The sequence below is a fragment of the Xenopus tropicalis genome, chromosome 8 (assembly GCF_000004195.4).
Source record: "Xenopus tropicalis strain Nigerian chromosome 8, UCB_Xtro_10.0, whole genome shotgun sequence".
Lineage (NCBI taxonomy): Eukaryota > Metazoa > Chordata > Amphibia > Anura > Pipidae > Xenopus > Xenopus tropicalis.
The window spans coordinates 39,042,512-39,060,541 of NC_030684.2; the positions used below are offsets into that span (position 1 = coordinate 39,042,512).

General features: G+C 40.9%; 1 protein-coding gene across 4 annotated transcripts in view; it reads left to right on the forward strand.

The window, feature by feature from the left end:
• Positions 1 to 16,696, forward strand: part of LOC100124783 (uncharacterized loc100124783) — a 67,610-nt gene extending 50,914 nt beyond the window's left edge. For 2 of the 4 annotated variants that reach the window (XM_018096100.2, XM_018096101.2), the window contains one exon: positions 14,766 to 16,696. In XM_018096100.2, coding sequence (XP_017951589.1) covers positions 14,783 to 15,646 — 864 coding nt within the window. In that variant the 5' untranslated portion in view covers positions 14,766 to 14,782 and the 3' untranslated portion in view covers positions 15,647 to 16,696. 4 annotated transcript variants of the gene reach the window in all.
• Positions 16,697 to 18,030: the final 1,334 nt, after the last annotated feature.

Consider the following 18,030-nt stretch of genomic DNA (forward strand, 5'->3'; position numbering starts at 1 on the left):
GGTGGAATTACCACCAACTTTAAGGGGGTGATAGCTCTATGGTTAGGGCACCTAAGTACCTATAATTAATGGCGTCACTGCTTGCAACAAGCATTCAGCAGTACCTGCAGCAAAGCCCTACCGATGGTGTTGGGCAACAATTTATGGCATCTCATCATCAGCAAGGGCTGGCAGAGAGTGCTGGGAGTTGTAATTTCAAATTCTCTTCTATCGGGCTACTCAATCATAATAAACGACTTACACTATTGATTTAAATCTTGTTTCCTTCAGTCTTTTTGTGTTATTTGCGGAACATTTTGCCAGCTGCATTTTACATGTTTTCACTTATTTTTATAGTGCAGAATTCCATCATATCCTTTTCCCATCAGCCCTCAATAACCCAACAACCTGATAAGTTCATCAGATCATTGTCAGCTTTTTCAATATTCCATATTCTTCTAGTTGTAATTTTGGAAGGTATGCCTGCAAAACCATCTATGTAATATATTAACACTATATTATGTAATACATTATAATGATTATTTATGGTTTCTTTAGTTACAGAAAGCTTGAGGCATAGAATTACAAAGGACAATTTGTCCTAAAAAATATATTCAGATTGTATTTTAATTCTTGTCCAGCAGGTGGCACTCATTGATAACACAATCTATATGTGCATGCCACACAGTAAGCATGTCAATTTAAAAAAGTAAAGGTATGGATGGAACCTACATAGTAACATAGTAAGACCTGTGGTTTGCATTTGTTGGCATTTACCATCTATCTCATGGCAGTGGTAGGGTTGCCACATTTATATAAAAACATACCAGATAGCAATGGGGGGGGGGGCACAAAAGGGAAGAAGGGAAGGTGTAATGAGAGGCAGGGCTCATGGATGTCTTGGGGAATAAGAAATAAAACAGAAAGGGTAAATATCGGGTCAATCAAATGCTTAAGGGTGCGGCCAGGGGCTGGTTGGAAAAACAACATCCCCTTCTACATATTCTGAATGTTTAGCAAATGTAGATGATGATAACATATATATAATATAAAACAAGAGTCCATTGTATTGGAAAATATGGCCCCCTGGACAAATGTTATTATTATTTATGATATGATACCATTAGCACTGCAACTGTCTAAACATGACTTTTGTTAATATCGGATAGTATGTTTCATGAGACTGAGATTTAATGTTTTTGTCATTGCTTGAATAGTAACAACTTTTTGTCAGTACTTGCCTCATTATCATAGTTTATATTGCTGGTTATAAAGTCATGACCCCCCCTTACTTTCAGTACCCCATCGGGTAACAACCCTAGACAGTGGGTTTTGCTCCACCTATTACTGCTTAACACGGTAGGGGTCTTTACAAATGTACCCACAAATGCTGTGCTCTGAAAGCAATGCAATGGAGAGAACATATTCAATTCATACATGTACTTGCATCTAAAAATGCTCCTGTACTTCCAGCCAGTGTGTCCATCCTGCCACCTCTGATGAATGGTGCACAGTTGTACCCAGGTCTGCACTGGGTTTCAAAATAGGCCCTGGCTTTTAATGTACATAGAGGCCCATACAGCCCCCAACAGCCCAATAAATAGTGACTACGGCATCTTACATGGCATTTGCACCCATTGATGCTGGGGCACCCTAAAGCACCAGACTGGACAAGGTTGTAGCTTTCGGGCCCCCATAGTGGATTGCAGTAGGCTAATCAGACTTGTATCCAGTGAACTGGACTCAAATACTGTATCAAACACATGCTGTGGATGGGATACAGATGGCACATGATTCAAAACTCAAGCGCAATTGCATCCATTTTGATATACATAAATCCATATGAACAGAGACAAGCACATTGACATTTCATTATGGAATTACATATGTAATGTTATTGGATGTTATACAGCCCAAACTGCATGTGGCATGTACAACATTTCAGGGGTATGCTTCCCTCCTTCCCTGACCCCCATCACACACTCTAAACTAACTCTCTCTATGTTTCTTAGGCTGATGCCACACGTGGCGTTTTTCCACTGCGTATTTTCTCAGCCTAAAAACACTGCACAAGCCACACAGCCCCTGACTATGGCGTTTTTCAGCCTAGTACTGGTGACGTAATCAAATCCCGTTTCCATGGTGCTAATAGTGCGAATTAGCAAAAAACGCTGCGTATTTCCGCTAGGTCTGGCAGCTGCCTTTGCGTATACATAGGAATAGCTTGCTGTGCAAATACTGGCGTATTTCGGCCTACGCTTGAAAAATCTGTGCTAAGGCGTTTTCTAGCGTATTTCCGCATTGTGTGGTTTGCCTTGAGTCTTTTCAAGCTATTTCTATGGATGATGATATTATGCGTTTTTCAGCCACCGAGAGAATTAGAAAATACGCAGCGGAAAAACGCCACGTGTGGCATCAGCCTTACAGCTAAGAATAAGTAAAACACAAGCAGAACTTGGAAAAATAACAAAATAATTAATGCTCTGTACTTCAGGGTCACTGGGAAAAATCTTGGCACCCTAACAGGACAGTCTGACACTGTACTCACCCAAGGCAATGCAGGGGAAATACCCCAGAGCAGTACATCTTTTTAAGCAAGAGGAGCTACAGCCCATGGCAAGACACAAGCAACTGGAATTGTTGGGGGGTACCTAGCTACTTGCCCCCTTCCCCATGAATCTACTTTTCCTTCTATTTAAATAAATATCTAGTTTATAGTTTGGCTCATTAGAATATGGTTACACTGTAGATTATAAGGATATCACATGGGTTTATTTACTGACACTATGTACATTTGCACCTCAGCAGTAACCCATAGCAACAATCAGCTATTAGTGGAGTCATACAGGTCAGGGGACTTTGAGCATCACACCTGTTATAATATTAAAGGGGACTCCTTCCTGCAAATGTTGATGCCAGACCTTTACAATCTACTCCTTGACAATTTTATTGTTATGCAACTTGTTCAGATTATAGTGACATCCAAACACCCTATTGCACTTCTACATGGTTGCCAATGTGTCCCTCTTGCTTCTTCTGATGAATGAAGGGGATGTGTAGCCTCTTGTCACTGTTATTTTACAGGCAATAATGAATAAGATATGGTGCCTGATTTTTATGGGAGCTACAAAGGGCTGTTAACTTTAAAAATGACACATTTATTGGGGCTCCCTATAGAAACTCCCTGCTCTGCGTCTCTTATAATTGAGCAATGGGCACCTCCTAACAGTCCAAGCTCAGAGACACAGTAGGATGCAGGGGAAGCCAATCACAGCTCTGCTGCCTTCACTCATGCAGTCCCCTGTCAGGTCCACCTAACTGCTGACTGCTGTGCAAAGGGCTGAGTGCCTCAGGCTCTCCTATGCAGCCGGGGAAAACTCTCAGGGCCGAGCTCTCTGACACAGTGGGGGTTAGAACTGATACCCCTTGGGCATGGGATGTGGTAGGACACTGGTTCTTTAGTAGCTATTAACCCCACATTAGGAGTTACACTAGGCATGATCTTAACCCTGATTGGTAAATGCTCCCCCCTTTAGATGACACATAGATAGTAGCCTATATCTAACCCCTCTAATACCGCGTCATTTCAGTGCAGGGCAAGTTTCCCATCCACCCACTAAATAAAAAAAAAAAGCTGTCACAGCCTATGAATTCATAGTTAATAAAGGCAGATGTCAAAGATTAATTTGGGTTCTGGCTGGATTTATGGCAGAAGTTAATGATAATTGGAATGGTGGGCTCTGTAATTGTGGTTTTTACAGTTAATATGTTCTGGTACAAGTTCAGGTTAAAAGCATTGTAAAAACGGAGTACTTGGTCAATGTGATATTTTAGTAAATATTGGCTTTGGCCTCTCTCCACTCAGACAATGGTTCCAGTGTGTTTAATCTTAATCTCTAAATTTACTCACAAGCAGACAGCATTGGTATAAATCCTCTTCTTCTATAACTGGCTGACATAGTCCCCGGCATTAGCTGTACTGAATTACCACAACCCAAGTGCCTAAAAGAGGCATATATTGGTTAAAGGCATCAATCTGTAGCACTGTGTTAAATAAGCCTAAAGGAGTGCTCTGCCGTGGGAGGGACCCAGGCACCCACACAGATGTAAGCAGGAGGGAATGTGCCAACACTGCCAAAATGTAGGCAACAATATTGGCAACAAGTTAGAGTTTTGACCAGAGATACGTGTTAAATAGCATGTATTGCAAGAATAGAAAGAAGGAAGAAATAGAAAAAATTGTTCAATACTATAATAAAATGCTGGAAGTTTAGCATTAATTTAATAACTCCCTGGAGGATTCTTTATCAGATATACAAAGTATACAGAACTACAGAAATATTGTGTTACACAGTTGCCTTTCTGGTGTTCGTTCCAGACATACAAGCCCAATTAACCTTCTGCTTCCAACGTTCAGCTCCCTCTTCTGCACATTCATCTTACTGCTCAGGTTTTGTCTGGCCCTTTAGTCCTAGCTGTCAGGTCCCTATGTTCTACAAGAGGCAGCTGACACTGTGTGCTGCTATGGCAATTTATGCTGTGTTAATATGGCATTTTTGGAATCCAGTGGCAGTTACAATTGTATCTGTGCAAATGAGCATTTGGACATGAGGATTTCAGGATGTCATTGATATTTTTTGCAAAATAAGTAGAACGGTTTAATTTAACCGGTGGTCTTAGCTACTTCATGTATTTGCAGATATAGAAAACCCTACTCCTAGCATGGAATTCAAAAACCAGACTGAATCCCAAAATAGTTACATTTGGCCTCCATATTATAACTTAAGTGATTGTCCACCTTTGATTTAGTTATTTGTATGATTTAGAGAGTAATATTCTGAGATAATTTGCAATTGGTCTTTTTTATTATTTGTAGTTTTTTAATTATTTTCATTTTTGTTCAGCAGCTTTCCAGCTTGGAGTTTTAACAGCTATCTTGTTGCTAGGGTTCAAATTACCTTAGCAACCAGGGAGTGGTTTAAATGAGAGACTGATATATTTATAGGAGAGCACCTGGATAGAAAACTATGTTATATAAAGAGCTGTGAAGGTGTGGAATTCTCTCCCTGAATCAGTCGTACTGGCAGATACATTATATAGCTTTAAGAAGGGGTTGGATAGTGATAGTGATAGTTGATCCAGGGACCGGTCCGATTGCCATCTTGGAGTCAGGAAGGAATTTTTTCCCCTCTGCAGCGAATTAGAGAGGCTTCAGATGGGGTTTTTGCCTTCCTCTGGATCAACTAGAAGTTAGGCAGGTTATATATAGGCATTATGGTTGAACAACCTAACTTACTATGTTACTAACAATAACAATAAAATTGTAGCCTTAAAGAGCAATTGTTTTTTGGCTGCCGGGGTCATTTGAGAGCTGCAAAGAGTTAGAAGAAGAAGGCAAATAATTCAAAAAAGATAAATAATTAAGACCAATTGAAAAGTTCAAGAATTGGCCAATCTATAACATAATAAAAGCTAACTTAAAGGTGAACCCCCATATGGTTCCATACATCCGCTGATGTCTCTGAGTGCATTACATATGAAGACAGCCAGCTGTTCTCTCAGGGACTGCTGTAGCTTTAGCCACCATAAACCTTTTATGTAATTGGGAAAGGGCAGCTGCTCCACATGGTTGCCAGGGCCAGTGGATTACATTAAACAGATTACATTTCAGTGGCCTTTTCTGCTAGCAAACAACTGCTCATGGGGAATGCAAATACAGTATGGTACCAGCAATATCAGCATGGTTTTATGGAAAATTGTATTGTGTGGAAAATTGTGCATTATTATTGAAATATTTCATCATGAGCATCTCATGAAAATGGCAGTATGGCAAGGCTTATTTACTAATATTTGTAGAAGCCATTTTATCAAGAAACTTCCTCCGTTGTTGCTACAAATCACCCCCAACAAATTTAGCTATTTACTGTATCTAGTAGAATTAAGTCTAAAATTTACTGTTATTTGCAGCTATTGTTTCCAGCATGAAAATATTTTCTACTACTAACAGAACTTTCTTCATAGAAGGTCATAATAACAATATTTATTCTGCAGTGCTTGCTACGGCAAACCTTGTGGGTTAATCATTCAATAGGTAATTGATTGCTGGCATTTTTCCCCACTACATTTTTTACTAACCTAAACACACAGGGTCAAAAAAGCTTGATATTGTCTTCCATTGACCCTTTATGGGAAGCACTAGAATGTGCACTCACAGGGGTGTCAAGGCATGTGATAATCTTCTCAAAAAGTGACATTTAGCACATAGGGAGACTTGAAACCCCCAAAACTTAGGGGCACATTTACTAACCCACGAACTGGGCGAATGCGTCCGATTGCGTTTTTTTCGTAATGATCGGTATTTTGCGGTTTTTTTTTCGGAAATTATCACGACTTTTTCGTTACCAATACGATTTTTGCGAAAAAACGCAAGTTTTTCGTAGCCATTCCGAAAGTTGCGCAAAGTCGCGATTTTTTCGTAGCGTTAAAACTTGCGCGAAAAGTCGCGCCTTTTAAGTTTTAACACTACAAAAAAGGCGCGACTTTTCGCACAAGTTTTAACGCTACAAAAAAATCGCGACTTTGCGCAACTTTCGGAATGGCTACGAAAAACTCGCGTTTTTTCGCGCAAATCGTAAAGACGCCGAAAAAATCGCAAAAAATACGAAAAAGTCGCAAAATGTTCGTTTTCCAATCGGAATTTTTCCAATTCGGATTCGAATTCGTGTCTTAGTAAATCAGCCCCTATGTGTATGCAATAGCTAACAATAGTTATGGAAATGTCAGATACCGAAAGTCGTTTGAGGTAAATAGGTAAGGTTTATTAGACACGTAAGTGGGTCCTGAGCAAAAGATAGTCAGAACAAAGACAGCACAGGGTTTATATAGACTTTGTGACAGTAGAATATGTCATAAGTAACGTATGAGCATAGGCGTTACCTGTTGACCAGTGTATGCTCATAGAAATATCTATTTACAGCACAGAAAATAAGGTCATTTTGCCAAATAGATGGTTCTGTCTTCAAGGCTATAGTTGACGTAACTAAGGCTAGATTGAGAACACAATCCATCCAAGTCAGAGGGGCCTGTGAGTGAATCTGCACACACAGAATGTATTCCTTATCACTATTGACTACAGCTGCCCATATATTGTCCATTTCTAACTGGTGTCTCTGCCTCTTTAATCTATGTTTGGCAGCTTATTGGACCATGTATGGTAACTGCACCAAATGAGGGGATTTTGCTGTGTTTGTATTCAAACAACAGTGGTGCAAGATCTTATTGGTAAACCATTGTTTACATTGCTATAGGACCTTGAGCGGAGCAATTACAGTGACTGGGGATCAGAAAGCTTTGCAATGCAAAGGAAGCCCTATATTAGGAGCTTTACAATGTGTCATATTATCATTGTGCAAATTCAGTAACAGTAAATTGCCCGTTGCTAATTAGACAGTAGATGTACAGAATACAGATATTGGTTTGGGATGAGGCTACATCCTGAGTTTATGCAGGATTTGTCAAGTCCTTGGGGTTTTGTTTCATTTAGTAAAACACATAAATCATATGACCAGAGGTAAATTGTCAGGACCGCCATATGATATTTAAGTTGACATGGTATGGTGGCTTGGCAATTCTATGATCATAAATGTGTAGGTATAAACCTCTTGCACAGAGGAAAATATATGTATGTCAATTGTTGTTTGGTTGAATTACTTCCAAGATAATGGTTATACCAGGAGCACCGGCTTATGCATATATTGGCATTCTGTCTATATAATATTATAAAGAGATCCTGTATACCAGTGGTTTAAATATATTAATCAAATACTATTTGCATATACACATAACTACAGATTTACTACAAAAGAAGTGGCATTATTTAAAAAGATATTTCTGGAAGCAATAAACTTTATGAATTGTACAATGATTGGTCTGACTGATAATTATTATCTAGCTATTTATAAGTTATTATTTCCTTCATGGTACTACTACACCTATTAAAATGCTAAGTAGTGGGCTGGGAAGTTAAATGTGTTTTTACACTGTGTCAAGTTTGCATGTATGCATTTTGCTTATTCTCTTTGCTATTAATAATATGTACCTATATAAATATTTGTTGTTATTACTTTTATAAATAAATAAGGCCCAAGGTGCTTTATTGGTTGCTGTCTTTTATGTAAAAAAACTGTGGCGATCAAAAGCCTGGAACCAACAGCAGTAACTTCTTGTTCTGTGCTATGGGAGGTTGTGGTAAGCTTCAGCCTATAGGGTATTCTGTATAAATGGAAATTCCCAGAATGACTTCTTCTTTCTAAGAAAGTATTGGGAGAGAAAGCAGGCACCCTAATTCCCTTCTGCCACTAACCCCCCTGTAATCTAAGTTTGATTCCCATAGAAAATTATGGAAAATGTATGTATGTATAACTTTATTTATAAAGCGCTACTAATGTACGCAGCGCTGTACAGAAGAATACATTAATACAAACGGGGGATTATTAAGATAATAATAGATAAATACAAAGTACAACAATAAATACAGATAGATACAAGATAAATACAGTTGCAATAAGTTAAGAGTCAAAGACACAAGATGATGGAGGTCCCTGCCCCGTAGAGCTTACAATCTATGGCAGTTTTACCCTTGAGAACAGATTAGAATTAGATACATTAGGGAACAGAGAACAACATTCCTTTCTGACACTGTTCCAAAAATATGAGATACACAATTTAACTCCCATGGTAAATAAAAACACTATTTGTTCTGAACACATCCTGACTGAACGCGGTCTGACTGAGCATGGCCTGCTTGTGCTAATTCTTATGAATCGGCATTGCATCATTTCTGGTACACATTAAAACACCTTTAGTGTGTGATTCATTTGGAGCAAGTCTGTTGTGCCTTTTGAACCAATGGTGCAATAGATCAGGCTTATGTACTGTCAATAGGTGCACTTTTACACCATTCATTAGAGCAGACTGGGTGGGCACATTGGAACTTAGTAATGTCAGACTGGGGCGCCATGGGCATTAAAGATACTTTCCAGTCTTGTGTACTGCATGCTGATCAGTCCAGTGCTAGGAGCATCTTTAGAGGCAAGCAGATTTAATGGATGGTGTCAATATGAGCAACATATACTTCCATTTGTAAATGAGGCTTAATGTGTGGGTATGCAAGTACCACTGTAGTTCCATAAAGTGTTAATAAGCCCCTCTCTCTATAGTAGTGGAAAGATGATTTGCACAGATATAGATAGGGGTATGTACAGTAATTGCTCACTAGCATCATTGTGTTTGGCATTAATGGGCTTATGTATCGATTTTCGAGTTTGTGAATTTCAGTTTTATTCTGCTTCGATTAAACTTGCATCTTAAAAAAACTCAGATGTTTGTTTATTTATTAAAACATCCTGTTTACAAACTCGAAAAAAATATGAAAAAATTCAAAAATCTCACGTTGAAAAAATAGCTTTACTGCCTAGGCCAACTCCCATTGACTTCTACATAAACTTGCAAGCTTTTAGACACCAAAGTCTTACATTAGAGGTTTCAGATTTTTTACACTCAATAAATATCAAATATTTGAGTTTTTGAACCAGACTAATCTCTAATCTCCCCGTCTGTCACAGCACAAAACCATTTGAATTGTGAAAAAAATTTGAATTTGAACATCCCCTTAAGAATAATAAAGAAAAAGAGAGACATTACATTTATTAATCGCTGTTTTTTAAATAAAAATAGAGCTGGGGTGCAAACTTAGACCTCCCCAATGTAAAAAGGGAGCAGTAAAGGTGCCCATACATGAGCCATTTCAGCTGCCGATGTCCCTTAGACTGGCTTGGCAGCCTATCTCCCCGTGTATGAGCACCACCGATGTGCTTCCCTGACCGACTTCTAGTCTGAAATCAGCCAGACCTTGATTGGGCAGGTTTTATTTTTCTGTTGGGGTATGCATTGGCTCGTTGATGCAGTTCCTGATCCGATGGTGCCTATGCCTACCTTTTGATTTGATCGCTTGGCTTTAGAATTAACCCAGTATCGCCCATCCGTAGGTGGGCATATAGGGATCAGGTCCGCTCACTTGGCAACCTTGCCAAACAAGAGGAGCTTACAGTGTATGGCCCCCTTAACACAGTTACAAGTGATGCCCAATTGTCCAAAAGTAACTATTTATATATGGGGTGTCCATTACAGGGGGCATTCTAGCTGTCCCACAGTAACATTTCCCATTGGGTTGTCCAATTTTTGTTCAAGCTTAAGCTGAGCAGGTTGACCTATAAAAAATAACAGCACAGGGTATTTTGCCCCCATCCTATAAGACCAGCCCTGACCAAAAGTTTCCGCAATCGCCATTTTTGCTAACAAGAGCTTAGGATATGTAAACATAGAGGGTTTTAGAGTATGGTGAGTGCATTGAAAGGAATTAATTTTATATGCATTTCAGTATGTACTTCTAAACACTAATTTTACATTCATCTGTGTATGTATTTAGATCATTTTCAAATGTATTTATGTGTTAAGGTACGACATGCACTTTATGCTATAAACCAATGCAGCAAAATCCTTTAAACCAATGCAATAAAATGCCATTTTACTCCCTTGAACGCGCTGATGTAGACCTTAATTATAATCTGAAAATGTATAAAACTCATAACAGCGTGTGTGGAACATGACTGCTTAACCACAGATCTGTACACTCATGGGTGCAGCTAGGTAGAATAATATTGGTGCTTAGTGGCGCTCAAAGTTGCTTCTCAAAAACCCATCAAAAGCATCAAACAAACACACCATGTGGGTAAGAGTCCTTTTTGAATCCCCTTGGTAAGTGATTTGTGCATCAGGCAAAAATCGCCAGTGTAAACGAGCCCTTAATTGCATTAAATCCCAGCAATAATTGAGCCTGATGCTGATCATCTGCGGTTGCTCCTCTGGCAGGGATATAAACACACAAGCCTTCTCTCTGCTGAATTCATTATTCCTTAAGCAAAGCAGACATGCATTGAAAATGACGTTCGCACACACACTCACACACACATATTGACACACACACATACACACAAGGGGGAGTGTCTTTCATCACTCTGTGCTCAGCCAAATTAAAGCACCATCAGTGCAGGCACCGGGAGAGAGAGGAGGAGGAGGAGGAAGGAGGCAGGAGGAAGAAGGTTGAAATATACATAAAGGACACAGTCCTGGGAATATCTGGCTCCACCACAAGCATCCCACAGGTAGTACTTCTTACTGGATTTATATCATTGTGAGATTATTTCATAGCAGGTATAAATAACAAGTGCTGTCTCCTGAGAGATGTGACCTGTCATTATGGATGAATAAAAGGAGGAGAGCTGGAACTGCTGGTTCATTAGCCTTCTCTCAGCTAGAGGTGTGAGTGCTAAGGTGACAGCTGGGTGAGTGGAGCAGAGAGGACAATGGCAAGCGGAGCATCTGGCGCAGTAGTGCAGCGAGTAGGACTCACACGTGCATCAGTTGACAGATAGTGAAGAAAGCAGGTAGCGCATGAGTTGCGCCAAATGCCTCAGGAAGAGGATACGGCTATACCTTATGCATTCAGCAGAATTTGGATTCTTTTATGACAAGTTCTCAGGAGATCAGGCTGTGTTGCAATGCAGCATGGGGAGTTCGGTTACTTTGCCTCCATTACCGAAACAACCTTATGTTATGAAGGCTAAAAAGAGCAGCAGTGGTATTAAGGTAAAGCAGAAGGGCATCTCTGTCAGCCCCCAACATTAGAGAGACCCCTATAGCAGCCCAACAACAGCTGGAAGGTTGCAGGTTGGACTTTTATCATTTTGAAATTGTCAACCTTCAGCCTTGTTGCATTGACAGGAACCTTTTTTAATACAAACCCTGAGAATTAGATTAGGAGCAGAGATAGAAAATCCAGTTCCAATCCTAAAGCAGCATCCCCTATGATGAATCCCCTCCTCCCAAAAAGTTCATCTATAGAGAATGTTCTCTATAAATCAGATTCCTTTTGAAGTTTCATGTAATGTTCTTATGCTCTGTACAATTTATTTGTGCAACTCCATCCAACTTCCCCCCTAAAGCTCTATTTAAGTCTGCACTGGATTACATGAGGCAGCCTCTCCAATGATTGATCATTCCTGTACATGTTATTTGTTCCCTTGCAGTACAGATACCCATCCATATCCTTTCGCTTCATCCTTTTATATCTCTCGCTCTTTTCTGCACATTTCTCATTATATTCTCCCCCGCTGCAACCCCTCTTACCATTCATTTACTCAGCATTCCCCCTTTCTATTGTGCACCATATTTCCCTTTTAACTATTTATAGCCCTCGTTAGAGTGAACAAAACGGATTAGAGAGAAAGCAATTCTGCTAATCTCTGCTGCTCACATCCTAATCCCAGCCTGCTAATTCCCCATGTCATTTTTCAGTTAGATCTAGCCACCAAATAAAGGGAAGGGATTTTTTTTGGAATCAAAAATGTATTTTCTTTGGAAGATACAACAATATTTATACCCAGATAAAATGCATGGGACTGCACATCAAATGCTTTGAGTAGCAGAACCATCCTGCCATGATTGTAGATCGATTTAGCCCATTAGCAACCCTGCCTGCAGAATAAAACTGCCATCTGACACTGATTCAGAAAACTTTTATAAACTGGTTATCTCTGAGATGTTTGTGTCGTTAGATATACTGTATCAATGTTACATATGGTCTTTGCTTTTTGTTTTTATTGGGAAGCTTTCCTGATAGGGATATTTTGGTAAGTGGGAGCACCATGCCTAAAGCTGGCCATACACATTCAGATTTTAGTCTTCTTCCAATGAACGTTCGGATATTGGTCGTACGTATAAATGCAACAATCTAAAACTAACATTCTGACTGAAATTGTAGGATAAAGCCCTAAAAATAAAAAAATCGTAGGATTCTCTGCATATTAAATAGTTGGCAGACACCAATTGCATGAAAGTGAATGCACTGTAGGTCCCCCAAGGATCTCGTCAGATACACAATCCATGCACAGATTTTATCGTTATCCAACCGAAATTTCCTAACCTGTCTGACTAAACGACCATGGTATAAAAATGATCAGGATGATTTTTCATGGCCCACAGGGTGCATGTATCAATGAGTGTATGCCCAGCTTTAAGCCCATCAACACTGGGGCCACATGAATAGATAAACTAGGAGCGTTGGTCCAAGTTGCTGGGGTGGCAGGGGAGGTGAACAATGTTAATGGAACTCTTCAACCCCTCGGTTGAGCTGAGTATTATGGCACTTCAAACGCTCATTTGATTGATGTACATACTGGCACTAACCATCAAGGATAGTGCTCAAGAAACACTATCTGTTCTTATTCATCTTAATTTTTTTAAACCTTTTTTTTTTTTTATAAAATATGTCATTCTATGCCCCCTGCAGGCAAGAGCATACATTAATGCTATGGAACTCAGGTCAAAATGTTAGCCTGAAGCTGTGAGCAATTTCAGGGTACCCACTACGCCACTCAAAGTCTATGGAAATAGCATGTTCCACAACTTGGCCATTTGCTTTCATGCTGGTGCACTGCATGCAAGTCTTAGTGGAGGCAGTAATGCTGGAATTCTGGGAAAAACACTGGATTGTGGGGAAAAATATGCATCTAGAATTGATACTTTGCACAATGCACTGTGTCTATAAATGGGGATTACTATACAATAGCAGGTTCTGGGCCAATAGCACAAGGCAGAGGGCTGGCCAATGAGGCTGGACACTTCAGCAGCAAATCTTACGTCTCATAAATAAATACTGAGTTGCTTGTAGTTCTCTGTGGACCAAGGATGTCCAGCCTATGGCCTTCCAGGGATGTGATCACTGTATATGTATAGAAGGAAACCATTCCAATTATATGAAGGAACGATTCTTTCATTTACATATTGAAAAATTGATTCACAGGGGGATTTAGCCCACCGGCACTTTTAATCCTATCAATTTATATAGCCATTAAACATAAATTGAAAAGGTGGGGGAAGTTCACGTAGCATTTTTCCATGCATTAATTCCCACAATGCCTTGCACACTTCTGTGATTCTCCTTTTTCGCAGGTCTGTTATCCATGGGGCATTCAAGGAATTGTGGGAATTGGAATATTGGAGAAGAGATTGAGGATAGATTACTGCTACTATATAGTTTCAATGGGCTAGCATTGCAGGGAATAGAAAGGGACAGATATTCTACATTGAGCACTAAATGTGCTGAGTGTAGAAAAAGGTGCTGATCTGTAGATTCAGGGGACCTTCTGTCATAATGTTAGGTGAACCCCCTGCCTCAAGTGGCATTTTCCAGGGGCAGCAAAAGTCACCAGCAGATTTAAGAGCCGAAATGAAGTCTTGGCTCATTGAGTGCAGCACAGTGAAGAGATGCTCTAAACTAGCAATTCCGCATCACCCTGTCCCAGTCAGAGTAAGAGGGAGGGCTTTGTCTCTGAAGTGACAAAATGTCCATGGTAGCCGTAAATGACCTTGGCAATGTCCTTGGCAATCTTGAAGCTCTTGCTAATGCCAAGGGGCTGCTGTAATGTATTGTGCCAAAGACTGGCACTTTTTATTGGACCTGTGAAGCTATTTGGATTTCTGTGTAGTTAAAATACTAGGGCTTTTATGAATCTTAGTCCAGACATGCCTAATGAAATGGTTAAAGAAGCCAGAAGAGCACAGACTGCTTGATTAAACTGTAAATTAATTAGAGAAAATACAAACCTCAAAAACGTGCAACATTACCTCTTATTAATTACATTCTCTCTCTCTCTTTCCTAAAACAGGTCAAACAGAAGAAACCATGGCCCTTGCAGACCACACAAGCTGCATTAGACAAGGAGAAGAGCTGCCCCCATTCCCTGACATTATAGAACTCAATGTTGGCGGGCAGGTTTATATCACTCGGTATCCCACATTGGTCAGTGTGCCTGGCTCTCTCCTCAGCGAGATGTTTTCTCAAAGAAACTCTCGTCCTCTAGCCCGTGACAGCAAAGGACGTTACTTTTTAGATCGTGATGGGTTTCTCTTCAGATATGTCTTGGATTACATGAGGGACCAGCAGCTGGTACTTCCTGACCACTTTCCAGAAAGGCTGAGGTTGCAGAGAGAAGCAGAGTTCTTCAGACTTCCAGAACTGGTAAAGATCTTAGCACCCAAAGTCAGCAAGCAGAATTCCATCGGCGACGATGCTTTTCAAAGTGACTCCGAGGAGCAGTCGCCAAATGTAGAGGTGGCACGAAATTTGGCTTCTGTCAGTGCAGCTCTTGCAGCTGCTGCCGGCAACCAATCCACCATGTCTGACCTCCGCCGCTCTGGCTTCATCACCATTGGATACAGAGGCTCTTATACTCTAGGACGTGACAGCCAAACAGATGCCAAATTCAGAAGGGTGGCACGGATTATGGTTTGTGGCAAAACTTCCTTGGCCAAAGAGGTATTTGGGGACACTTTGAATGATAGCCGGGATCCAGACCGACCACCTGAAAGATATACTTCAAGGTACTACCTGAAGTTCACCTTCCTAGAACAGGCTTTTGATAGGTTGGCAGATGCTGGATTTCACATGGTTGCTTGTAACTCCACTGGAACCTGCGCTTTTGCTCATGACCAAACAGATGACAAGATCTGGACATCTTACACTGAATATGTTTTCTACCGTGAGTGACCCAAATTGCTTAAATATCCACTCTCCTACCCAACCTTTTCCTCACCCGTGTCTCCTGCTGAACCTTGTGTAGAGGTAGACTGCATACTAACTTCTGTGACGTGCAACTCCTGCCATTACAATCATGCAGAACCTTCCTATAGACTCCAACCCTTTGTCTGTCCAGTAGAATAATGCCCTCGGGACTGACCGGATGAAGATGCCACCAACCTTGCAGACTTTCCATTACCTTTTTTCCAGCCCCTCTTATTTTTTCTTGAGAAATAGATGTATATAGACATGTTCCTAATTTTGTCACTGTAAGAAGGGGTTTTGATGACAAAAATCTGCTAAATGGCCATATACTTATCTAAAGCAGGTATTTTATACTCTAGCTTGGTGAGCAGTTATGAGGCTCCGCTGCATTTATTGCTCTAGACTTAATCCTCTCAGCAGCGCAATGCTAACCAGCTACAGTGTATGGGAACCAAGTATGACCTACGCTTAAGCCACTGTGAACCATTTTCTGGTATAAGCTGTTTTCTGACAACTGGCATGTTGTTGTTGAACTGCCTTCTGTTTCTTACGTAGAAATGCATTGTATATGTACATAATGTTTTATCTGCAGCAAGCCATTGTCCATCTTGTGGCCCCCACATGTTTTTGACTGCAACTCCCAGCATCCTCTAGTCAGCCTTTGCCGATGCTGCTTGTTGTTCACAACACCTAAAGGCCTGCAGCTGGACAACCCTGTTATAGCCGAGGGAGGCAAAGGCAATACTACAAAAACTCGCCATGAAGCACAATAATTAAAGCACACAGCTCATTAATAAAATAAAGGGAGTTATAAAAATCAATTAATAATTTAAGCAAAATCTACTTTCTTCAAGTGGAAAAGTACCCCAGGCCAGTGCATTGTTTGAAAAAGGGGATTACCAGGCTGGGGTCGGATCACTGGGGGTTTCTTACAACTTGACCCACTAGAGAGTCTACATTTATTTTAAACAGAAAGTTCACCTGTATATGAACAAACTTAAGTATGCTATAGATACACCTATTCTGAACAACCAACAGTTGGTCTTTAGCATTTATTTTGTATGTTTTATTTATTACTAGCATTTCTATTGTGCCTGAAAATTATGTCTGGTTGATGGGGTCACTGACCCTGGAGTCGCAGGGGGCCCAGGGGACTGCTTTCTCATTTACTGCATACAAATCTATGCTTTGCGCTGGCTCTCAGGTAGGAGAGCAAGAATTTATTTTCAAGCAGGTGCAGTGGCCAAGTCAGGGCAGGGGGTCGGGTGAGTCTACTCTTTGCTGGGCAGGGGGGCCAGGTGAGTCTACTCTTTGCTGGGCAGGGGGGCCAGGTGAGTCTACTCTTTGCTGGGCAGGGGGCCGGGTGAGTCTACTCTTTGCTGGGCAGGGGGGCCGGGTGGGTCTACTCTTTGCTGGGCAGGGGGGCCGGGTGAGTCTACTCTTTGCTGGGCAGGGGGGCCGGGTGAGTCTACTCTTTGCTGGGCAGGGGGGCCAGGTGAGTCTACTCTTTGCTGGGCAGGGGGCCGGGTGAGTCTACTCTTTGCTGGGCAGGGGGGCCGGGTGGGTCTACTCTTTGCTGGGCAGGGGGGCCGGGTGAGTCTACTCTTTGCTGGGCAGGGGGGGCCGGGTGAGTCTACTCTTTCCTGGGCAGGGGGGCAGATGAGTCTACTCTTTGCTGGGCAGGGGGGCCAGGTGAGTCTACTCTTTGCTGGGCAGGGGGGCGGATGAGTCTACTCTTTACTGGGCAGGGGGGCCAGGTGAGTCTACTCTTTGCTGGGCAGGGGGGCCAGGTGAGTCTACTCTTTGCTGGGCAGGGGGGCACAGCACAGAATAGTTACGTCACTGCCTCTGCTATTCATTTTCCATTCTGGTATGCAATCTACTGCCTGGTTGTTAGGGTAATTAAGCCTTAGAAACCAGATTGCAGCTGAAATTTCAAGCCTGAGAGTTGCAGAAAGCAACTTTTAAATATTTTTTTAAAAAACTACAAAAACAGAGATGAAAAATGAACACCCTGCACATATTGTCTTATGCGCTCTTATACTGCTATCTATGTCATAGTAAAAGCCAATTTATAAACTAGATTCAGAAGCGGAACATTCAAACATGCACAATATCTTTTAATATCTTGCACAGAATCCCAAAACCTCACTTTGCACAATTACACTGCAAGTGTTTTGTTTTTTTAAAAAAAGATTTTTTGCATTTCTATACAGCAGGTTTAACATTTTCACAATTCTCAAAAGCAAAAATGGGTTTAATTATGTAGTTTTGGGGATATGTTAAGTAAAATGGATGGAATGGAATTCGGTATACAGAGTATATTAAACTGATAATATCTAGATGTCAGACATCTGAAATAAACGTTA